The sequence below is a fragment of the Manis javanica genome, chromosome 7, assembly GCF_040802235.1.
Source record: "Manis javanica isolate MJ-LG chromosome 7, MJ_LKY, whole genome shotgun sequence".
Taxonomy (NCBI): domain Eukaryota; kingdom Metazoa; phylum Chordata; class Mammalia; order Pholidota; family Manidae; genus Manis; species Manis javanica.
In genome coordinates, this window is record NC_133162.1 from 135,533,513 (window position 1) to 135,558,012 (window position 24,500).

The window sequence follows — 24,500 nt, forward strand, 5'->3', positions numbered from 1 at the left end:
TCATGTAGTTTAGAAAGATGATCACTAGATTGGGATGGCTTTTTCTCTGAACAAATGTGTGCCAGAGTTCTAAGGCTCTAAAGCTTAGGAACTCAGTTTCTCATTAGTAAGTTAGGATCCCTCCTCTGAGAAGTAAGAAAATATTCCTGGCATGGCTGCCCTTTGAAATTCACTCATTTATTCACTCCTGTCATCAGACCCGGTCGTGCCCAGCGCTGTAGCTTCGGGACACTTCTAACATGTGGCTTGTCTGACTTGTCCAGCACGTGGCTGTGTAGCTCATGCTGGCCAGCGTCCATGAGTCCCGAGGGGCCAGGAGCGCCGGTGCGGTCAGTGAGCAAGGATTCCTGATGCGCTCAGGCATACTCGGGCCTCTTTCCCTTTGCCCTGGGGCCATCCTCAGCAGGTCGGGGGGTTCCTACTGCTCTACACCTGCTCACTGGTTTCCATTCAACACGGTTCCTTTCTGCCATCCCAAGAAGGCCCCAAGGAGATGGAGACCTTCCCCAGCACAGGCTGGTGTCTGTGCGCATAGCTTCTCACCAGCTTCCTCTGGGGCCCCATATCCTGCCTTTTCTTTGGTGATTAGATGTTGTTTAGTCTCATTATCCCCCCAGCTCTGCACATACAGGTCTCCTAACAGAACAGGGAGGGAGATGTGATGGTAGTCTTAAATTGCTCTCAGCTTTCCATCTCTGAGAAACTTAAACTCATTATATTAAGCGACTCCTTGTTACATCTATAAGGCACTGACTCGAAAGTGTCCCTTTCCTGAGACAGGGCTAAGAAGGGAAAGTGTACCTGACCTCGGATTCTTTACATCCCCTGGTGTGTCATCCAATTGCTGCAGCTTTAGGAGCCGTAAGTTCAGGAGCTGGGTGGGTGCTAAGGTGCTACATAGTTCAGGGATGGGGACAGCTTTGGGCGGTACTGGGAGAAGGCCCAGAACTTCTAAGGTTTCTTCCTATTTTGTGAAGCCTTCAAGGGATGCTGGGCCATTACTTAGCTCTTCTTGCCCTGACCAAGCCTACCCTTAATTCCACTCAGTGATGTGGGCCTGGGAGCCTGCAAACTACATTTCCCAGACTCCCTTGCCACCTGATTTCCTTTTAGGTTCTGCCAGTTCCTGGTGGAAACTTGGAAGATGGAGGGCAAGAAGGGCATCGCTTCCCTTTTTCAGCTCCTGCTCACTCGTCCAGTAAGGGCAGTTCCAGCTCCCCACTGCTCTGGTTCTCTTGGCACCAGCTGCACAGGACCATCAGAGGTCCCAGCATGGGTGTACAAGGGTCTCTCAGTCCAGCACCAGCCCTGGCGGCCTGTCCTTCAAGTTCCTAGATTCTGGTAATGCTAACTTCCTTTTTTGGTCTCCCAGCCCGAGATGGTAGCTACTTTCAACAGTTGCTAGTTTGGGGGTTACCTTCACATCCACTGTTTTTTTTAGACTTCTAACATCTTTGTAACCAATTCCTTGTATTAAATGTCTTTTGTTTGAAATACCTAATGTGTTTTGTTTCCTGGACCCTAATTGATACAGTACTAACCAGGATTAGGGGTTATTTCCCACCTCCTACATGTGACTTTCTAACGCGTCTAAGGTACTAGCCATTGCCTGCTCATCAGGTCCATTCAGCAAGATGTCACCAGCATAACAGCTCAATGTGATGTGCTATGGAACGTCAGAAAGATTAAGTTCTCTACAGCAAGATTTCGGCAGAGAGTGCAGGTGACATAACCCTGAGGCCATACAAGCTGAGGATGTATTGCTGCCTTGAAGTACCTCCCTCCTGCCTGGATCCTTACAGATAACAATAGACATTTTTAACCGTTGCAGTTTGAGCATGAACTATACTGAAGTTGCAAACAAACATGAGATCGTATTTTTAAAAAAAATCTTAAATCTCTAGACTCTGAAAATGGAGTAAGATTGTTTTAATATACTGGATAGACAAATTGCGACATTAATTCAATATGTGTGAATGGCATAAAAAAAGAATGAACTATAGCTGCACATAACCAGAGATGAATTTCTTGGACATAAGGTTGAACAAAAGAAACCAGGGACGAAGGAAGACACACTACATGAATCTTTTCTACATGCGAAAACAAGGAAAATTATTCCTGATGATAGAAGTCAGAAATGGTATCTTCTGGGTAGAGGCACAAGGAAGCCTGAGCTGCTGGGAATTTCTACATCTTAATTTGGATGGTGGTGACATGGATGCAATGCAGAATCCATCAAACTGTATACTTAAGATTTGTGCATTCTACATGTGTATGTTATATCTCAATAAAAAAGCAATTCAAAATTCTCAGTACAGACTAGACATCGATAGTATTTATAGAATAAATGGACATGTGACTTGAGCTTTTCAACTTGGTTTATTTCCCAGTAGTACTAGAAGTTTAGAAACTTTTTGATGTTAAATTGTATACCCAAGTGACAAACTTTGAAAACACATCTTCTCAAACTAATACAGTCTAACTCTACTGCAAACAAAAAAAGTCTTACCAGTTTATTTAAACTATTTCACATTTCTGAAATACTTAACCCATTTACATTTATATGTACAGCTAAAGATTTTTTTAGGTAAGTTTTCATCCTTGTCCGACTGGATTTACCTGGAGGCAGGCCCTATCTCTGGGGGAGATTAGGTTCTCTGTGCCTACCTGCCTGCCTTTCATGGAGGCTGAAGCACAGATTCAGACTGTATCTCCTATCAAGACCTGCCTTATGTCAATCTGGAAATGGTGAAATCTCAATCACCCATCAGGATCTCCTATGAAATCTTGTGACTACGGTTTGGCAAATGCCCTTAGAACATCAAAGCATTGCTCATCCAAGGGGCAAATCCAAAAGAATGAGTATGTCTGGTGTGCAGGCTAATTTCATGTTTATCACAATACTCTAATGCTAATGAGGCTCAATTAGCATTTTTAGTGTGCTGATAATAGCTTTATATATATAAAACTTACTTAAGTCCCATAACATCCCTGAGTTAGATAGTTACAATCCACATTTTACAGATGACAAAACTGAGTCACTGATGTATTAGCTTGCCCAAGTTGAGTGTCAGGGCTAGAATTTGAACCCATGCTGTCTCATTCCAGAGTACACTCTCTTAAACATTACTGTATATCTTTTTTTAAATTGAGACATAATTGACTTGTAACATTGTGTTTAAGGTGTACAATGTGTTGATTTGATATTTATATACTGCAATATGATTAACACTATAGAGTGAAATAGTTATGTCACATAATTATTTTTTTGTGGTGGGAACAATTAAGAGCTAGTCTCTGTAAGGCAGGTGATTTGTCTTGAGGTATTATGACGGAGTCATGCAGCTGTATCATAGCGGATGGGGATGACACTGCAGGATCAGAGGCCCTGAGCCCCCTAGCTTTTCTGCAGTTCCCCTCTCCCAACTACATGACCTTCCTGCAGCTTGCTAGCTTTCTTCCCTTATTCATCCAGGCTCCGAATATTTATTGTATGCCTCCTATGCACCAGGTTTCTGTATTACATGTAGGAAATGAGAAGGCAGGGAAGACAGCCTCTTATTTATGGCATATATTGCTCTCACTTTCCTCCTCCTTTTCATAATTTCATTATCTATATTCACATCAGACTGTTGCTGACACGAGATGACCCCAAAGTAATTTTTTGAAAGTCCTGACCCTTTGCCTTTAGGCATCAGTTAACAGTCCCAGCATCTGGGTCCTACTTCTCAGTAAAATGCCTTTTTGACGGCTCAAAGCAAGGTTTTTGTCTTGAGTGTTTCAAATCCAACTTGGTTCCATCATTTACCTCCTGACAGCTTGATAACCAGAGAGCAGTAACTCCCTTATCTGTGGGCTGCTTAATGACGATATAGTACCACCCTGGGAGCAGTAAGACTAAGGTCTTTTCCGGATGCAATGTTTTAAGACTTTCAGCTGGAAAGATTTTCACTATGTGAAATTCATTCTGATTATCTTGTCAGGATTTAATCTTATTCAGGAAAAAAATAATTTTGACCTCTGGCTTGCTGCCTCCAGCATTTCTGGCTCTGGGCCATATAATCATATACATAATGTGTAGTTTTTCAGACCAAGGTTATAAACAGCAAATGCGGCCTCAACAGCAGATAAACGTGTCAAGACTGTGACAGGACTTATGAAGACTGCTACAGAAATCGTTTTTAAGTCACCTCCTCTTTTATAAACCACAGCTGTCTCCTCCTTTCTGTTGTTCTTCACCGTGTTGAGAGCTCCAGATCCGAGACACCAATCACTCAGTTCCCTCAGTTTTTGCTGCCTACAGGTAATTATGCTAGAAGTCTGTAGTAGTAGATCTTATTATGCTTGAGTATATTATGCATTCTAGAGCAGAAGGCTTTTGCTGGAAAGCTTCACTGTCAGATCTGATTTGCATTTTTTACTAGATACTTTTCTTTGCTCCTTGAGGACAAACACGTTAAGGATTCCTTTTTGCATAAACAGAACAGCAAAACACCACAGTCTGTCTGTGGGCTTGAGTCTGTGTTAACAAGACTGGCATTGCTTTAAAACAGGGCGTGCCTTCGCGGCCTGGAGCGCTGGGGTGGTCTTACTGCAACTTGGTCGGACTTACAGCAACTCCATCTGTAATTAAAAATAAAATGCGAAGTCATCAAATCAAAATGTCTTGTTCGTTTTGAACCCTTGCCCTGCTAGTGCTGAGGAACGTGCTCCGTGGTCTACTGAGAAATCCTGTTCGGTGGGCAATCCCACTAAAGTCACCTCCGGCCTGGGAACCCAGAGGTCACGACAGACAGCGGATTCCCGAGTCCACCTTCCCGGTGCCGAGGCGGCGGCGTGACTGAAGGCTGGTCTGCGCGTCCCCTTCCCGGCTGCTCTCGAACTCTGCGGCCGGGTCGGCGAGGCGACGTGAGCCCGGGCGCACGGAGACGGGCCGTGGACGGCTGGGTTGCGGTCCCGCGGTGCGCCAGGGCGGAGCGACGAGGCGCGGTCACCGGCAGCGTCCCGAGCTCCGCCGACAGGCCGCCCACTGGGCCCGTGCGCGCTCGGCGGCGGCTGGCGGAGGCCCCTGCGGCCCGGCGTGCACTGCGCCGCGCGCTGGGCGACACGCGGGACAGCAGCCTCCACGAACCCCGCTGCGTTTCCCCTTCCTTTCCCACTGCCTGAGACTCAGTCCGCGCACGGAAGGCAGTCTCCTGAATTCAATTTCGTAGGCCGGCGCCAGCCAATAAAGTGCGCGGGCTCGGCCCGCGTGACAGCAGCGGGGCGGTGCTCTGGCAGGTCCCTGATCTCTATGGTTTTGGCTGCTCGCTAGAGGCCGTGTGGTCCGCTGGAGGACTCCCTACATTCTTCCTCCATTACCTCACTGCCTCCGGTGGCTGCTGGGATACTGGCGGACTCGGGTCCCGGCTCGGCTCAGTCCTCCAGCTGTCCGGGGAATACCTCTAGCAGTTCTCCCCTGCCGCCACCGCCGCCGCGCCGCTTCCTCCTCCGCCCGCCCGCCGGCCACCTTCGCCCCGCCCCATCCGCGCCGCGCGTCCGGCCCGCCTGCGGGCCCGCTTCTCTCGGGAGCCCCCACCCAGGCGCATGGCTCCATGAAGCAGGAGGAGCAGGCAGAGCGCGAGAGGTCCCGTCCGCCCCGGCTGCGTCTGGGCCAGGAGAAAAGGTGGGAAACTCGGGCTGCGTCGCGCCTCCGCCTGCCTCCCGCCGGGTCGCCGCCGCCGGCCCCGGGCCTCCTCCCCCGGTGCGCGGAGGGGCCCGGGCGCACCCCGCGGCGGCCGGGGTCCCGGGGCAGCGTGGGGGACGCCGGGCGGGGCCTGCGGGCGCGTGTCCCGGCCGGGCGCCCCTGCCCGGGCCCGCCGCCGGGGCAGGCCGGGCTCGGGCGCCTTCTGCGCGCCCTCCTGGAGACGGGCTCGGGTCCGCGTAAAGTTTGGTGGTCTCCGGCGCCGCCTGGCGGCCCCCTCCCCCGCCGGGCGTCGGGATCCCACCCCCGCGGCCGGCCCCCGCCGCCCTTCGCGTCGCTCCTCTCTCCCCGAGCCCTCCCAGCCGCCCGTACTCCCCTTGCCCACCCGCCGTTTCCTTACCTCCCACCTTTGCCTCTGCCTGCTTCGCCCCTCCCGGCTGGCCGCGTCCTTTCCCTGCGAACTCTCCACGCGCACACTTCCTCCTCTTCTCGTTTCCCCAGCCCCACCCTCGGTGTCTCCTTCCTTGTCGGCGCAGAGCCCCCTTCGCGTTACCCCGCCACGCGCCCGGGTTCGTGCCACCTCCCCAGGCTCTTGGTGTCGCCCTTCGCTCCTCGCCCCCCTCCTCCGTCCCCTGTCCTGAGCTGAACTCCACGCTCCCTCGCCCTGCTCCTCCGGGCCTCTCCTGTTTCACTGCCCTCTCCTTGGATAGAGTGGGTGGGGCCTCGAGTCTCCTGTTTACATCTTTGGGGAGGCTCAGTTCTCTACTGTGGTGGGGTGAGGAGAGTTGGAGAGGTGTGTGCAGGACTAGTGTTAAGGATGAGTAACTCTTACCAACAATCACCATCTCCACCTGGGGTAACAAGGTGGCCTGCCCTCAAGGACCCTGGCCTGCTGTCCAGTAATTCTTCAGCACCGTCTTTGCAGAGGATTTGAGAATATGTGTTCTGAAACCAGTGGAGGAGAGCCTTGAAAATGGTATATTTGGCCTGAGAGCAAGTTTTGGTCCACATGTGTGGAGGAAGTTTTGATGTGTATCTCATGTTCAGGTTCAATAAAACCTTTGATCCTCAGCATCCTCGGTGGTGACGCCAAGCAGGAGGTGATTCAGTGCGTGGAAGCCCGTTGCTGCCTTAGATTTAGGTTTAGAAATGTTTTGAAGTAAGGAGAGAGCCTGTTCCCAAGCCTTTTTTTTCCCCCTAGAAGTTGCTGTTGAGTTGTAATTTTCGAAAACCATCCATGTCTTACCTTTGCAGTGCCTTGATTTTGTTCATTCACTGCGCCTGCGTTTCCGTCTTAGGTACAGGAAGAAGGGATGGAATTGGAAGCAAGGAAATTCATTTCAGAGACAAAATAGCTCCCCTCCTCTGTTATAGCTGTTCCGCTGACAATACAAACTTTCTTCTTTCAGTGAGTATTACCTTAGACATATTAAGAATAGCATTGTATTTCCTTCTGTGGTTTGAGGCCTGTGGTAGGATTTCAGGATGTAGGTTTACTTTGGTCCACTTGTATTTTTCCACTGCCCCCGAGGGGGTCCTAATGTTGATGTTCTTTCCTGTTCTCTTTTAAAATAATTTAAATATGTAAAGACAAGTTTATTTTCCACAGTCACAGCAGAGTGACCTGGTGGCAACTTCGCATTACACTTACCCTTCACGTTTTCACTACGGAAGATCTGGCTCCCACCCCTTCGATCAAAACTCAGAAGTTAATGCAGTTCCTGATCAAGGTCAATGACTGGTCTCTTCCATATGGTTATAATCTTAAGAGATTTTTTTGGAACATTTTGCCCTAATCTGCACAATGATCCTATTTTCTTGAAAATAATTAAAATTCTACATATAAACAGAGTTCTAGAAAAATTACTATTATTCTTGAGCATATCAGAAGTGCTATGCTATTAGCAACCCTGGAGTGTATGAGTTGTGGTGTCCTAACACCTGTAGGGTGGGTTTTTCAGAGCACTTCATGTCTTAGAGCGCCTCACAGTCCCTCTCTGAGGGAAGCAGGGAATGAATATTTTCATTTTACAAGCGAAAGGACCAAGGCCCAGAAGGATCTGGCTTCTTGTCATGGGTCACATAGTAAAGGGAGGGGATCTGAAAACAGAACTAAAACTTGATTCCTGTATTCTTGTTTTTCTTTTAGTTGACATGAAAAATGTGTAGTTCTGTGCGTTTTTTTAAATCTATAAATTTTAAAAGCAATTATACAGATCTGTATTTTTCAGGAAAAATTTTCACACACGTGTTTTGGATATGTTTTCAAAAACACAAAAGTGACTGCTTGAAATGATTACCAGAGAGTTTGTGGGTTTTTATCTGCCTGTTTCTTGGAATGGTTCCGTAAGAGAGCCAAAATTATAGCTCAGGTGCCATTTCTTTATTCAGAAAATAATCATTAAATTGAATTTCAGTTCAACTCTCTATGTCACAAAGGAAACAGCAACCTGTTCCTTCTGTATAAAGCTTGATTTGAGCGGACATCTGGACACTAAATAATAACAGGAGAAAATGCAGAGATCCCTTTTTTCTTTGCCTCTTTCCTACCTCCTAAATCTGTTTTCTTTGTGATAAGTTTATGTCCCTTCCTGCACTCCCATGAGCTGTTTCAAGGCTTGTCTTCAAAAGATTAATCTTGATTTTTTTTCCTACCTCCAGGCTTCTTTAGATATTTTTATCTGGTTATTGTTTGAAATCTATACTAAATCTATACTAAATTACTACTCTGACACGGTAATTCCATTAGTACTCAATATATATCCAGACTTTACAAAATTTAGTAACATTTAGCAAGTTTAGTCTCTTTTTTGTATGTGTCAAAGCTTAAAAGAGGCCCCCAGTAGACTAGAACTCAGCCCAATACTCTTTCCTTTCCTTAAGTTTCCTGGCATCTCACAGTACAAAGAACAGTAGATGATTGATTAGAAGCCATTGCTTTCCAAAGAGGAAAAGCATCAAGGTCATTGGAGTAATAATAATCGTATGCTAATTATAGGATCTTTTAGACTACTGAGTAGTTCTTAATAGAATTTTATTATGAGGGCATTTGTTACTCTAGAAATTTTAAGAATGCAGAGCTGTTATTTTTATAACCAACTCTACTTTTATCACTAGAGGTAGTAGCAATGTTAGTATTAGCAGACACTTCAATAAGTAGTAGTTATGTGCCAAAGAATGGATAGATGTTTTTCACGTCATACTCACGGAATGCTCACGAGTAACCCTCTGTAGTAGCAGGAGCCTAAGTCTGCAGAGATGTGACAGCCTGCCTGAGTTTGCATGGCCAGTAAGTGACAAGACAGAGGTGGGATTTCGGCCTAGACTATAACCTCAAAGCCTAGGCTCTATGTTCTGAAGGTGGGAGCTGCTCTGGGAAGACATTAGGTTGTTGCTTTGAGTGGACAAAGGAGTTTTGAATGGGATCACCAGCGGCAGAAGAAGGCCCTGCTGCCCAGCTAGCCACTTAAGTTAGGGTGTCCTCACATCCCCATTACTACTGGTCTCCATACCTTGTTTATAAACATCAGCAATTTATGAGATGACATTTGTATTAACTCCTGAAATCATAAATTGCCCCCTAGGCAAATAATGCTCCAGTGGGTACCTTTTAAGGCTCCCATCATTCAGAAAGAAAAATAAGTTCTTCTCAACTGTAGTTTAGAAACCAGGTATGGCCTGTCAGAGGAAAGCCTTGAGCATCCCTAAGTTACCAGCTCCTGAAGCCCAGTGCAAGGCTGGCCATTTTCAGGTGCATCTCAGTAAATAAGATAGCTACCGGCATAAATCAGACCAAGAAGTTAATTTAGGGCATAACTGACCTAGTCTTTAGAATGAATTGTCCACACTGGCCGCCCATTTTGCTATGAATTAAACCATTCCTTGGTCTGGGCTGGATGGAGTTGGTGCTTGGTAAGAGCAGATACTGGTGCTCACTCACCTTCAGCCCCAGCACACTCCTCCAGCACCTCCCAGTGGGACCGAGGGTCTAAAGCACAGTTTGGGCCATGAACACTCTTTGAATGAAAAAGGCAAACCTAAGTGAAATTACCAGGACATCTGAGGTAAGATGGTAAGATGGTTGGTGTGTACGGTATACACAGGCACCGTGTTATGTATGGTGAAAGAGAGGTTTTAAGTGCCCCCCAGCCTCTGGGACAGTGGTGTTGGCTGAAATTTAAGTGGCCTTGTACACCGCCCAGCCCAGAGCAACAGAGCAGTGCTCCGCCCCCCCAGAGAGGGAGGAAGAGTCGCCGTAGCCCTTTGCTGTGACCCTCTTGAAGGTCAGGACCCCCTGAGTGTTGCATGTCAGGTGCAGGACGTGGTGGCTTTTTCCACACGGAGAGGGTCCTGAATGGCTGACACTTGCTGGGTTAGGGGGTCTTAAGAGGCAGGACAGTGATTGCTGTGTTCGCTCCCGCGGTTTGTGGAAGTACGGCATTGTCTCCATCGGGGGAAGTCCAGTGCGGACCAGGTCACTCTGAGGGCTCTCAGGGGGACACAGGGACGGGGATGGCGGCTGCTGCGCAAGCGGCCCTGGAGCTGAGCTTTGAAAGACAAACCAGCTGCCGGCTTGGCAGGGTCTTGGTAATATATGCGTTTCTAAAGCAAGAGTTTTTACACCCAGTTCATTATTTCAGATGAACCAACTTCATAGTAACTATTCAGTTACCCCACGATCTAAGTACCATTGTTGGTACCATTTATGAGGTTTGGGGAAGGATAAGAACAAATACATGCAGAAAAGATGAAGGGTGTCATTCGGGGGATATGTTTTTAGCTGGTCAGACAGGTCAGTACTGAAATGCTGTTGTTCTAAGGTCTATCCGTGCTGCCTTCTCAGAAGCTGAGCTGCTGGAGAAATGAGTGTCTCTTTCATCATGAGGGCGGCCCTGGGAGCCGAGTCCGGAACCAGTTGGTTGTGGTGAGATGCACCTTGTTGGAGCAGGGTCAGAAGTCTCGGAGACAAGGTTGTGAGGAGATTGGTAGACAAGGGTTAATGTTGTGATAAAGTGTTTACTGTCAGCACTCTGGTTTACTTCATTCTTTACCTGTCGTTCACTTAAGGTTTCCTTTATGCTAACAGATAAGTAAAATACTGGCCCTCTTAAAAAACATGCCTTCAAAATAATTTGGTGGCAGGAATGGAACTGGGTCAGCTGTAGAGGACATAGGATTGGCTCTGTGTTGAACAATGTTAATGCTTGGTATTGGGTTCATTAGGCCGTTTTGCTTTTGTATACATTTGAAATTTTTCAGAGATTTAAATTTGTGGAACATGTTTTTAAAGAAATGCTTTCTGATATATTTATCTCTGCCTTTGGTCACTAATTGAAATTACTGATTGAACTGTTCACTTAGTGGCCTCCAGAGAAATGCTTGGGCCTGAAGAATCACAACATTTGGGTTGGTTCTGTTGATTTCAAATCATAGTTTGGTAGGGTGTTGGGGAGATTGTTAAATGTAATCACTTGAAACCAGTTGGGATCATTCCTCAACAGATCAGCTTTGTATGTGGTATGTAGACAGAATCTTCTAGACCTGAGTCATCTTCCAGGGCATGGCTTGGAAATCCCTTCCGTTGCTGTGTTGTAGGGTGTTTTACCAGGCAGACAGTGAGTGACACCCGCTCAGGAACATCTGAGTTGCCACCATTCCGTGACGTTACTTCCCTCAGGTGTGCTTTGGTGTAATGAGAATGAGGAAAGATTTTTTTTTTGACCTTTGGGTTTCAGCCCTACTCTTTGCTGCTTTGAATTTGGGGCTCCCTTCAGGGCCCTTTTGGGGCCCAGCTCTCTAGAGATAGTCTTGCTGCTTCTTTCAGCAAGTGTCCTAAGCCCTGTGCCCGGTTATGTGCAAGGTAGAAAGTCAAGGGGCCACTGGTGTCCATGGTGAACTCAAGTGACAGTGGCAGGGTGGGTTCTGATAATTTCCAGGTGATGGCTGAGATGTTGCCTTTGGGCTTAGTATTTGATTTTTTTTCCTGCTCCATTTTTATCAGCAAGATTCTACAAACTATTAGGTTAGTGTTTAGTAAACCCTTGCATGTAATTTTTTTATCATGCCCTTAGAAAAGGGACTGAATCCAGTGGGTATTATTGGCAGGCCTCATTCTTCTTTGTAACCTGATAGACAAAGCAGGCCTTGAAGTCTGACAGCTAGATTATGATCCAAATCCTAACTCTGCCATTCAGTGGCAGTCTGGCTCAGAGCAGGTTTTCTTGATTATTAAGCCCAAGTTTTCTCCTCTGTAAAGTCACGGTAAACATCATCTGCCTTGCTGAGTGGTTCAAGAATGCAGTAAAATTCTTTTGACAGAGTACCTGCTCCATGCCAGCACTGCTCTAAGCTGAGAGCTCAGCGGAGTCCTGGCGGACCTGAAATTTGCATCCCAGTGCAAGGAGTCCATCAAGGAGACAGACAGTGTGAGCAGCTGAGTATGTTGATGACATACTGCCTCCTGGCCAGGCACTGTCTGAAGTACTTTATCTGCACTAAACTCATTAGTTCTCCTAACGACCCCAGGAGGCAGGCACTACTGTTACTCCTGTTTTGAGGAAATGGAGTCATAAAGAGGCTGATCCTGGAGGAATCAGAATTTGCACCCAGGCCATTTGGCTCTGCAGGCAACACTTCTAACCTGTTAACAGTCAGCACAAGACAGCGACGTTTGTGCTTGGAAACAGACTGGTCATAGGGTTTATCGTAATCGTATCAAGTCCCTGAGGCTGTCTCCAAAAAAAAAAAAAAAAAAAGCACCTGCCCGTTCTGAGCCCCAAGGTGGTGGGTGGAGGCTGTGTGTCTGTCCACTGTAGACAGTTTCCATCCAAGAATCCCCCTAGGTACGAAAATGAGTATTTTGTGTGGATCAGCATATATCAAGGACATAGATCATATTTGTGAACTATTGTATCTCATTCAATCTGCAGTGACAAGTTGTTTTTGTAGAAATAATGGCAAGCAAATGGGTATGTAAATATCTAATTTGGTTTAAAATGTAGAATTTACAAACAAAATATATTGTAGAGCATTGCCTAAAAAGGCATATGCACTACATGTCTGTATCACAGGGAAAAATGTTAGGTAACACGCACCCGCATGTGCACATATATAGTGTGTGTGTGTGTGGTTGTTTTTGTTTGTTTTGTTTTTGCTAAAATTACTGTAGTGGCTTGAGAAAAAATACAGTATGCTTTTCTCAAGTCAGCTGAATTTTACAACTTTGGTATTATTGACATTGAAATAACTAGAATCTATTTTCCTGATCCTGTTAACTATTGACAGACAGCAGACAGGGTCTTGGTCATGTTATAGCTACACATGTTTACCTTAAGCTTTATAAGAAGGAAAATTAGTGAAAAATTCCTTCCTTCATTTCCATCATCAGATGGGCCATTCCGGTTCCCCGGCCCACCCCGTGCCCCACGTTGTTCAGCTGAGTGTCTTTGCATCTGTCTTGCTCTGACAGGGTAGGAATAGCTGCCTCCCGAAAGGACTGTGGGGCTTGGGTCATTTGTGTGAATAAAGATTTTTCCTAGGCTGTACCTTTTTTTGAATGGGGTCCTGAAAGGCTGGAAAGATGTGTAGACATTGGAGAGAGTTCAGAGGAGAATCAAAGAAAATGAGTGAGGCGCTGGAGCAGCAGAGCCGTGAGAACAGCACGGAGGGAGCCTCGGGCCAGCAGGCACGTCTGGTCAGGCGGCGGCTAACTGCTTTTCCTGCAGAAGTCTGGGCTGGCAGCACGCAGGTAGATTTAGGTTGTTGCTGACAAGAACGCTTACCAGGAAGACCATGCAGGTTCCTCTGGGGTCCTTTAGAAACATGGTGGTGCAATATGGAGTCTCTAAAAAGGTAGAGAAGGCCACCTGAGGAAGGGCCTGACGGGTCAAGTGCGACCTTCCAGTCCTCTGGAAATGTCCCCGCTGCTACCTACCCTTCCTCTGCCCTGGGGAGTGAGTCCTGGTGGGAGGGAGCTGCCCATTGCCTGCCTCCATCCATGGTGAAATCGAAAACAGCCCCCCCTGAGGAGCAGGGCTTAGGAGCTGGGACTGACTGTCTCTTTAGAGGTGCTGCTGCCCCACCACCCTTTGTTGCCGTGTGACCTGTGGAGGGGGAGAGTTTACAGCTTCTGCCCTCTTTGATTTTTGTCTTTGCCTTGTGACTAACCATGTGAACTAACCCGTAGCTGTTCTCTCTTGGGTTAGGGTTCTGCAGCATTCCAGACCTCAAGCACTGAATCAGGATGGGAAAAAGACGTTGTGTTCCTCCACTCGAGCCCAAGTTGGCAGCAGGCTGTTGTGGGGTCAAGAAGCCCAAGTTATCGGGGAGTGGAGCGCATGGTCACGGGAACCAGTCCGCGACTGTCCCCTGCTCTAGTTCAGGCCCTCTTCAAAACCACCAGCATGTGGATGGCAGCAGTGGCCGGGAGAATGCGTCGGACTTAACTCTGGCACCTGCAAACTCTCCCATCACGCGAATGAATCCCGCTTCGGGCGCGCTGAACCCTCTTCCCCGGCCCAATGGACCTGCCAGCACCAAGAGCCTGGTGGTGACCGCAGAGATGTGCTGCTACTGCTTTGATGTCCTCTACTGTCACCTGTATGGCTTCCCACAGCCACGGCTTCCCAGGTTCACCAATGACCCCTAGTGAGTAACTGGCCAGGGGCAGGGACAATGAGAAGGGCATGGTGGCCTCCGTCTGGGGCCACTCCTGAGAGTCTATGGCTTCCAGAAGGCGCTGATGCCATGTGGGCCCAGGGTAATGGGACCAGGGTGGGAGGAATGTCCAGGCAGTACCCAGAGCATTCACTGGGTTCGGAATGAAGGGGCCAGGTTGCAGTTGGAGGCAGGATAGGCTTGCTGTTCAGGTCCTAGAAGTCGGGAGGGTTTCATGGCTGGCTCACAGGGCAGTGGGGAGGTCGTGAGCCTCCCAAGTCGAGAAGCCACGCATTGCACGTGGGTCCCCGTGGCATGGAGGGCCCAGGGAAGTGGGAGTCTGAGGCCAGGCTGCGAGCAGTAGCTCTTTTAGGGGAGCTGTGATTCTCTTTTGAAGGCACCTCACTTCGTGCGCTGCGAATCCTGTGGTAATGCCACAGGGCCCCTGGCACCCCACCAAGGGTGTCACAGCCTGCTTTACTGTTTTTAGTTCAAGAATCAGCTCTCTGTCCCAAGCCCTATGGTGTCAGTGACTTAAACAAGGAATATGTGTGAAGCATAAAGTGGAGACCCCGGCCAGTGTTCGCTCAGAACTGGAAGCATCTTTGAGCTGCTCTTTTGGGGCATTCATTGGCCCAAGACTACTCTTCCCTGGCTGTTAATGCCAGCCTGAGGCAGCGCATAGCCCCCAGGCAGGGAATGAGGTGCACGAAGGGAAGGTCCTTTCTCTTGGGAGACTTGCCAAGTTGGCAGATCACACACGCAGCCAAACAGCACATGTGGCCCCCTGGGCCGAGGTGGGCGGGAAGTTACTCCTGTGTGATGGTGTCAGAGGAGAGGAAATGGAGGGGAAATGGGCCAACCTACAGGGCCGGACAGTGCTGACAGAGCAGGTGGAGGCGTGGAGCTGGTCCGTGGGGACCGAGCGCCCCTGCTGGAGGGGGCACGGCCTGGCGGTGTGGGGGCTCAGTGCTGGCGCGGAGGGGCTGTTCTGCTGGTGGCTTGTATTCCGTCGTGCGGACGCCTGCAGTTCGCGTGGGCCTCGCGTCAGTAGGTTCGGGGAGAGTGATTTGGCTGGCGCTGTTCGTGTTTTATCAGAAGGAAGGAGGTGGGTATGTGGGAGATCAGCTCTAAAGAAGTGATCGAAGAAGTAGATCATTTCAAAAGTGTAAGTTGCTTTTTAGAAGTATTTACCTCGGAATCTCAGAAGTGGAGCGTGTGAGTGTGGAGGACTCTGCGGAAGAAGGGGCCGCCCTGGAATGTGCCCCCAGAAACTCTGCCTCCATCAGTTTCAGGCAGCCGACTGCGGTGTGACTTTGGCCAGACACAGAAAGTGGCAGCTTCTGCTCATAATGATAATGAGCTTTTTTGAGGAGACACTGTTTTTCCTCTCTGAACGCTTATAAGCAGGAGGTAATTACAGTTGTGAGGGGCAGAAAAAATGATGGGGACAAGATGGGGTTGCACAGAGCGCTTGCAAATAAGGTAGGAAGGTGCACAGGCCCTGTGTGTCTTCATGAAGGATGGAGCTGGGGAAATGGGCGCTCATGTCAATAGAGGAGAAAGACATGGAAAATCAGAAGAAGGAAAAGTTGAGTTCTGGGGAGACAAAGGAAAACGACAGCTGTCGGCAGGGAGCGTAGCATAGGAAAAGCTGCCCAGAGAGCCTCTGTCCCCGTCACGGTGGTGAGTGGGTCTCCGGTCCCGCCCGGGGGCTGAATGATTCCCGGAGAGGCGGGGATTCTCCTGAGAGCCTGCAGTTCCAAAAACAGTCCTTTTGGGGAATGACCACAATGAGCAGCGATACAACCAAGGTTTTGTTCTTACCGTGGTTGACTTGGGGCTGGAGAATGTTTTGTGTTTGCTTTTTAGTCCACTCTTTGTGACATGGAAGACAGGGCGTGACAAGCGGCTCCGTGGCTGTATTGGGACCTTCTCAGCCATGAATCTTCATTCAGGACTCAGGGAATACACGTTAACCAGGTAATGACACCAGACGCGAGAGCTGTAGATAAATGGGCTAGAACCGAAACAACTGCCTGGCTGTGTCTCTTCTAAGCGATGAAGTTTGAGAGCGCTCGTTTTGGTGGTCCCGGACCGTGGGGGCCTGCCTCTGGTCAGTCGCCTCGTGGTCCAGGCATAGACAGTCCCTGGCATCCAGTAGTTTCTGGCATATCGCTGTTGACGCAGAGTTGCTGCTCTGCAGAGCGCAGGATTCCTGAATGCTCAGGCACGTGATGTCGGCTCCCAACTCCAGAGCAGCCTCACATATGTTTTCTGTCCCCTCCAGTGCACTTAAGGACAGCCGATTCCCCCCCTTGACCCGAGAGGAGCTGCCTAAGCTTTTCTGCTCCGTCTCCCTCCTCACTAACTTTGAGGATGCCAGTGATTACCTGGACTGGGAGGTGAGAACAGCCGCATTTGGAATCTGCGTCTCTCGTTCGTTTGGGTTCGGGTTAGTACATGGTAATGTATCTCCTTCATTGAGAGAGGGCGCAGGAGTGCGAACGTGGGCTTGAGGGCAGTGGGGCACCACGGGGGCAGAACAGAGCTCTGGCACAAGCTGGAGGAGACATGAAGGCTGGCTGCTTCTCCAGTTTCTTCTCAAGCCGCTGTCCACATCCTTCTCCCCTGTCATAAGTAATCATGGGGGTAAAGGATGCTATTCCAGATCCCTCTTGGTAAGCCCTTGAGTAAAAGTCATTGTTAGCTGTTTATGAGGAGTCATGAACCCAGGTCAAAGCCCTGTGGCCTGTTCATTTAATGGAATAGATTAAAGGTGGAGTATTCAAGATTATGAAAGAAGTTATTTATACAACCTGCACACTCTCAGAGAGGTGGCAATGCGTAGACCCACACCTTCCCTCAAGCTGAAGTTCCCTTGGCTTCTATATCAGAGAGCAAGTTAGTTGTGAAAAGCAAGAGGTCCCCCTTTTCTCAAACCGGGTCAAGCTGGTCAGGTGGCAGTGTTGACTGATAGGCGGGTGACTCAAGTTCTAGTAGAATAAGTAAATGCCATTTGTTTGGTTATGTTTTCCTGTAGGTAGGGGTCCATGGTATTCGAATTGAATTCATCAATGAAAAAGGTGTCAAACGTACAGCCACATATTTACCGGAGGTTGCTAAGGAACAAGGTGAGTTGGACAAATGGAATTTTGGTGGATGATACTGTTCAGTGTCGCCAATTAAAGGGCAGGAAAGTGGAGTGTGTTGTCTTTCAACCTAACCACAACTAAGAATGAAGCCCTTTCTTCCTCTTAATAGCTATCAGATTCCTACAGAATGAGAAATAAACTACCAGAAAGAAACAGGACTGGGAAAGAAGGGATAAGGACCCTCTTGTGTCACTTATTTCAGTAAATACTTTTATTTATTGGCCCCCAAAACTCAAGAGGTAGTTGTAGCAGAATCCCAGCAACCAGCCTGGCCATGTTCAGGAGTTCATTGTAAAGGGAAGTGGCCCATATCAGGGACTTTTGAACTTTGGGTCATGGATTATTAAACAATATTATACGTGGGAAAGGGCAAGAGGTCATCTCCCCTGCAAAGAGCTCAGTAGTTAGTAAGTTCTTACTAAGGAGAGTGAAGGCAGGAAGTAAGTTGGGCGGGTTATTGCTGTAAAGGAGTGTTTAGAAGGATACCTTTAGGTGTTGTCCGCATTCTGTCGTATGTAACCCAATTCCCTTTCTTGGAATTAGTCTTTTTGAAAATAATATGTGAAACACACAGTATTGGTTGGGTGAGAAAATACCCAGTTGAGTACATCAGTGAACTAACTATGTGGAGAGTGACACGGCGTGGCTGTGTTTACACCTCTTCAGAAGCAGTGTGGATGTGACATAAAAAGGAAGCCTTTTAGCCACCACTTTGAGGTCATGAATCTAGCACCTCTCTACCCAAGGAGGCACGTCATAGGTATTTTCAGTAGTGAGGTGTGACGATTGCTTAAATAAATAATCGATTTACTTGTGCCATTTGAAAATTGGTTGGGAAATTTTTAAAGATTTGGGGCAACCCACTAATATAACTTAGGGGACTCTCTTTGGTTTTCAGTTTTGATGTATTTGGTTCTATCTGTTAAAAATGTGCAAGAACAACACAATAGTTGTGTGAACAACTTTCCCATCCTTCATAAAGGCATGGCTTCCTTCCTGCTGTCTGGGACTCCTAAAATCACCAACACAAGGATGGCCACACAGAGGAATACAAGCTGCAGAACTGGAGTTCCCTCTTCCCGCAGAACAGCCTCTGTACCAGCTCTTGGCCAGCAAGCCAGGCTCTGTTGGGCCCATGCTTGTTTCTAGATAATTACGCTGGGATCACATCTGACGGAAGGACACAGGGCAGGCGTCCTGAGGGCAGCCGTTACGGCCTGCGCTGGGCTGTCATTTCATGCCTCAGAGCTTCTGCTCGGACTGCCGGTGAGGCAGACGGGCTCCAGGGACGTGGGGCCAGCGCCTGTGGCTCCCTCCGACCCTCGCAGCTCCGGCTGCTCCTCTTGCGCCGGTTAGAGCAGGTCCCACTCTGGCGTCATCGTGCCCTGACCTCTGTGCCCTCTTCCCTCAGACTGGGATCAGATCCAGACAATAGACTCCTTGCTCAGGAAAGGTGGCTTTAAGGCTCCAATTACCAGTGAATTCAGAAAAACGATCAAACTCACCAGGTAAGCCACTCTCATGTTCCTTGTCATTTTAATTTAGTTGGGGTTGGATGGAAAAGGGAAGAAAAATAAATGTGCTCTGCTAATTACTGCCCCTAAGCCAGAGAAGCATTGGTGAGGCTTGAGCTCCGAGGAAGCTGGCAGCAAAGGCTCTCCCCAGCGTCGCGCAGAGCAGGGTTCAGGCCTCTGAGCAAGTCGTTAATGTCTCTGCGAGACCTGCTTGCTGGAAGGCTGGTGGAGAGACTGAAGTCAGAAGAGAAGGCTCTCAGTGCTGGAGGCCCGGCCAGCTGAAGTCACTCGTGGTTGGGGGACAGGGGGGTTGCCTGTTAACAGAATAGTCAGAAATGCTTTTTACTTGTACTCCAGAGTACAAGGAGGCGCGCGCCTCTGCCTTCTTGGGGCGAATACTTCTCGGGGAGGCTGCACGTGGACCTGGGGTCTGAACTCTGAGGTCCACCACTTCCAGCTGTGTGACCTGGGCCAGTTACTCTACCTCTCTGAGCGGAAAAGTTTCCTGTCTACAGAAGCAAATGGCAACCCCTCGGGGTTGCTTAGGGTGTGGTACGGTGGCATTTGGAGAACATGTAGCCCAGGGCCAGGCAGTGTTGCAGGTGGCCAGTAGATAGATGACAGTTGTCTTCCCATCCCTACTGCAACCAGGATCACTGAGAGGGTTCGCTTCTGGGGGCTTCTGTTGGCCCCTTATCTGTAAAATGCTGAATAATCATATACTAACCTCGCAGGTCTATTTGGAAGATAACCCAGTGTTTTTGAAATGCTTTGGATTCCAAAAAGAAAAAGAAAGAAAACTTCAAAATACAAAGCATTATAATTATTATTATTATTATTATAATTTACTTGAACAGCCATTTCCCTGTCAAAATTCAGGAATAATCACCTTGCAGTGGAGGAGTGATTACAGTGGGAAAGAGATGGCTCTGGGTAAGGATTGTCACACCCAGCTCCTGTGGTCTGTAGTAGGCTCCATAGGTTTGTAACACCCCATGCTTCACATCCTGACTCACGGCTCTTTCCAGAGCACAGCCAGAGCGCTAGGACCTCGTTCTGATGACCCTGTGATATGGTATGGCATATTCATCTGGGGATTGAGGCCCGTCCCCTGTAGCCCCAGGGTCCTTTACCTGCTTCATCAGCATTTGACCCAGAATTAGGTATCTGTGCCCCTTTGAGTGAAGTGACTTGTTTGTTGCTTTTCTGCAAATTGAGGTTGCATTTCTGTCACACATACCACATTTAACCTGAAGTAGACTCGCAGTTTACACTGGGCATTGGTGCAGCCATCTTCTGTCTGCCGCCCGTGTAATCTGACCTGGAAATGCTTCATCCAGACCTGGTAGCAGATGCTTAAGCGCAGCCTGGTGACAAGCCTATGTAGTGTTTCACAGGTGGGATGTGCAGAAAATACATTCTCAGGGGTGAACTGTGATTGTGCTTTTTCATCTCATTCATTTGTAATAACAACATTGTTTTCTTGTGCTGTCTTTCATTTTCTGTAAGTAAGATTGCTCTTGGTCTTCCATTTTATTCTTTCAAAATGTGGAATAAGCTTTTGGTTTTCTCTGCTGAGTGACTTTACAATGCCAAGTGTTTGGAGTTCCTCATGGCCTTTCCTGTTCCCTTCCTCAGGTACCGGAGTGAGAAGGTGACAATCAGTTACGCAGAGTACATTGCTTCTCGGCAGCACTGTTTCCAGAATGGTGGTCTTCATGCCCCGCCCCTCTACAATCATTACTCCTGACACACGGCTGCACGAGCAGCCCCACCCCCCCGTGGCCACCAATGGCTACGACATCATTGGAGCAGATGCCTCCTCCTCCTGGTCCAGTTACTTCTATTACTGCACCATTTTATGATGCTAGCTTCCGTTGCCAAGTCTGCCTCCAGCCGACCGAGGGGAGCGGGGTTACATTGAAGGAAGCGGAACTTGAGGGGCCCAAGCCTTATCTCAGCCTTTCCTCAGTACGGGGTTCTGTTGGATTGGGGCTCCTCCCTGACTAGGAGAATCACCGTGTGGGTTCAGGAGACCCTGGGCATGCAGGTGCCTCTGGTGATTTGCCTCCTGTGTCAGTCGCACCTCAGAAGCTGGAACTGATGATCGCGAAGGCTTACCCACCCCCCCCGCCCCCCCCGCGGCCTCCCCTGATTGAGGAGGCATACTCCCCTGGCAGTCTGGGCAACGGAGACCAACAAGAAACATTTTTAGGTTGTTTTAAATTCCTTTTTTTAAACTTCCGGTTTATTGCGTACCAAGAGTTGATCACGACCTCCATGCTTCATATGCGGATGCCATGTCAGGGCTGAACGTGGCCACCATGAGTCCTTGGAGGCTCCTGGGAGACCCACGTCCAGACCGGAAGCCCTCAGGATGGCGCTGAAGAGCTCATTGCTGGGTCAACCTCGAAGGCTTTAATCCTCACCCCGTGCACAGGTGGATTCCCAGCACTCTTCCTGCACTGTGTCTCCTGGCGCGGCCTGCGGAGGACCGGACTGGGGTGCCCACAGGAGGTCCCCTTTTCCACCCGGCTACCTCCCTCTTGGTGGTAGTGCCTGTAGCTGGTTGAGGCTCCCAGAAGGCACAGGTGTTCAAACAGGTACTGGGGCTGGGCGGTAGGACACGTCGTAGGAGAGACCCAGGGTCTCCAGGTGGGCTTTCTCTTCAGGCAAACATCCCAAGGGACCTTTGAGCAGAGGAGTCCCTTTGTCTGGTTTGCCTGTAGACGTAAGAAGACTTGATGTTTCAGGCCTTTACGGGACTTGAGAACAAAGCTGTGTAATTAAACAAGGTGAATATCTGCCTAACATGCTGGGACTCTTCACCCACCATGGCAAAGTTCCAAACAGCTCATTTATTCTAGGTCATTCAGACTCACGTGGCACATCTCCCTCACTGTTGTCGCCGATTCCAGACAGCCGTCAGCAGGTTTCCCCTCCCTCTTGCCTGTTCTTCACTCGTTTGGTGGCAACGTTCGTACAAGTTGGAGACTTAAAGGATGCTTTGAAAACACTGTCACAGCGGCACTGCTGAAATGGTTCATGAGAAGAGGTGGCTCTTGGAAGGAAGGACCCTCGGGGATACACTGGTTTTCAACAACATGCTTAGAGAACTCTTGAAGTGGACTGGGTGTCAACCCAGTGAACACAGTGTTGATTTAATTTATTTTGAAGTCTATGTGGTGATGGTGTGGCTTTCCGAAATGGGCAATTCAAGTCAAAAGGTCTTTTGAATTTTCTTCTGCCAGGCATGGGGAAGGGGGAGCAGGGACCCAGCTGAAGGAACGATGTGCATACCACTCTAGGTGCCGTGGCCCCATTCCGTGGGAGAGGGACAGGGTGAGCAGGTGTGCTGGGCACCATCTTGTGCCATCCACAAGGACGTGGAGTGTGCAAGGGTAGCATGCTGGCATCCAAACACCCCATCTTGCTGTGGTGCTGCGTTCTCACGTCCTGCACTCTTCCTGTGCAAGGTTTATGAAAAAGCCTTTGAAGATGAAGGGATTATTTCGTGATTTCCTGCTGCTGAGAATAGTAAATGTCTTGTTACAAACGTGATGAGTTATTCTTAGGTGCCATGGGTTGATGTCAGGGTGGACTAAGCCACCCACCTCCAATTTGTACAACAGTATTGGTACATAGGGCTACACTCATTACTGTTCAAGTGTTCTATGTTAACAGTTGTGTTTAATTTCTAAAGATTAAAAAAAAGCAAAAAAATGGTGCTAAACTTTCACCCCTGAGCACGCTCAGTGAGACTGGTCATGCAAGCATTTACAGTGCCATGCTCTTCAAGCCTAATTTTTCTTGTAGAAATGTTGCCCTATTTGTCTTCCCCAATGTGTAATATGTTTTTAATTTTATTTTATTGAGGGTGGGGTACCTGCCATTTAGGAAAATGAACAGAAAAATTTTAAACCCAGAAAATGGGAAGAAAAAAAAAAAATCAGTGCACAAGAATTGGGCTGCAGAAGCCCAGTCCCACCCTGAAGTGGTTCTGGAGTGAAGAAGCCTTACCCCCCGCCCGGCCCCTCGTGCTCCCGCCCTGGGCCAGCAGTGGACACGCTCGAGTTCCTCTTGCCCTGCCAAGGGGACTCGGGAGTCGACCAAGGAAAACTACTTGGCCCTGTAAGGAATGGCACTGTCAGCACAGTCCGCCCTACATGGGCCCAGTCAGGAAGTGGTCTGGGCGTGTGTAGCCATGGTCACCTCCTGAAGCTGGGTGGCAGGTGGCTCTCAGGAAAAATACCAGGTCTGGATCATCCATGTGGCAGCTTTGCATAGGGAGACAACAGCTCTGAACTGGAAGTGAGCTGCCTCCCACACGGGTGACCAAAGCAGTGAAGAGGGTGGCCGGTACCTGTGGTGTGAGTGGCAGGTTTAAAGAGAAGGAATGTTTTCTGCTTGGCGTTTCCTTTGTCCCTGGGCTGCTCGAGCCGAACGGTAGGTGACCACTGTTTTCAAGGAACCAGCCCTGGCTGGTTTGATTCGGAGTTTGTTCCATCCCTAGCTGTGAGTGCCTTTTGGTCTGGAAAGTTGGCTTGTCTCATAATACCCACAGCTAGGACATTCTCTCTGTAATTATGAATTGTCCTGTTTTACATTGATTAAAAGAGAATGTCTTTGATCACTAGAATTTGTCAGTTTTGGATTGTTTCCACCGTGAGGTTCTTAAAACTTTTTTGCTTCATAATGTTAAAGGAACTCATGTTACGAGACCCTTTCAAAATGAAAGGTTTGTAGTTGAGACATTACATATATTTTATTGTTTATAATAAAAGTCACCTATACAAAAGTCCTGGGTGTTAATTTTAATATTTGCACAAGATGTGTTTTCCATGATATGTTAACTCCTACAATTTCACTAACTGTCAATGTTATTTTCTATCGATATTCTGGAGCTTAGGGAGCTATGTGTTCTTTCTGTTCATTTTCATTCTTATTTCCCTGAAGCAAGAGACTTTGTATGGCCTTCAGTGCAAAGACTTCAGACCAATTCTTTGTATTACACTTGGTTGCCTCTTGGCTATATAACTTCTGAGTGCAAATCATTGAACTCTTTAACGAAGTATTGTAGAGAATAAATCATAATGGGTAAAAATTGTTCTTTGTCCTGCCTTTTTTTTTTTTTTTTTGGTTTTGAAATAGTAAGTCGTCATCTTTTTGAAGACAGCTAATCAGTGCGCAGTCAGCCTGCATATTTGTGTAGCGTTCATGACCCACAATAACCTTGCCCCTTGTGTGTGTTTTTATGGTTTGGTGGCCATGCCACTGGTTTTTTAGAGCCAGATTTCCTGAACTAAGGTTCATGAACCCTTTAAAATTTGAATTTCTCTACAAAGGTTTAATTTTCCTTTTATTTTCCAATGAAACTGAACTTGCCCCAGAAGCTAAAAACTGAAGAGGGGGGGAAATGCTCAAGATAAAGGTATCAGTGACGTTAGTTAATCCATGCAAAGACCCTGGGACATACTGCTATGGTCTGAACTA

General features: G+C 48.2%; 1 protein-coding gene and 1 long non-coding RNA gene across 6 annotated transcripts; one reads left to right on the top strand and one right to left on the bottom strand.

The window, feature by feature from the left end:
* Positions 1–2,360: 2,360 nt before the first annotated feature.
* Positions 2,361–6,606, bottom strand: LOC140850511 (uncharacterized). Its single transcript, XR_012133448.1, has 2 exons — positions 6,084–6,606; positions 2,361–4,623 (listed from the first exon to the last, which is right to left on the bottom strand). It is a non-coding gene; the product is annotated as an uncharacterized lncRNA (long non-coding RNA).
* AMMECR1L (AMMECR1 like) lies at positions 5,322–24,114 on the top strand. Of its 5 annotated transcripts, none has more exons than XM_073241629.1 (8): positions 5,322–5,665; positions 6,982–7,091; positions 13,888–14,329; positions 16,211–16,321; positions 16,629–16,743; positions 17,382–17,472; positions 18,905–19,001; positions 20,646–24,114. In XM_073241629.1, the coding sequence occupies exons 3-8, from the start codon at positions 13,926–13,928 to the stop codon at positions 20,755–20,757; spliced, it is 930 nt and encodes a 309-aa protein (XP_073097730.1). In that variant the 5' UTR covers positions 5,322–5,665; positions 6,982–7,091; positions 13,888–13,925; the 3' UTR covers positions 20,758–24,114. The 5 variants fall into 5 exon arrangements, 4 of the variants coding, with proteins under 4 accessions (XP_073097730.1, XP_073097732.1, XP_073097731.1 ...); XM_073241631.1 differs by lacking the exon at positions 6,982–7,091 and adding an exon at positions 19,887–19,940; XR_012133447.1 differs by lacking the exons at positions 6,982–7,091; positions 20,646–24,114 and adding an exon at positions 18,476–18,759.
* The last annotated feature ends 386 nt before the right edge of the window (positions 24,115–24,500 follow it).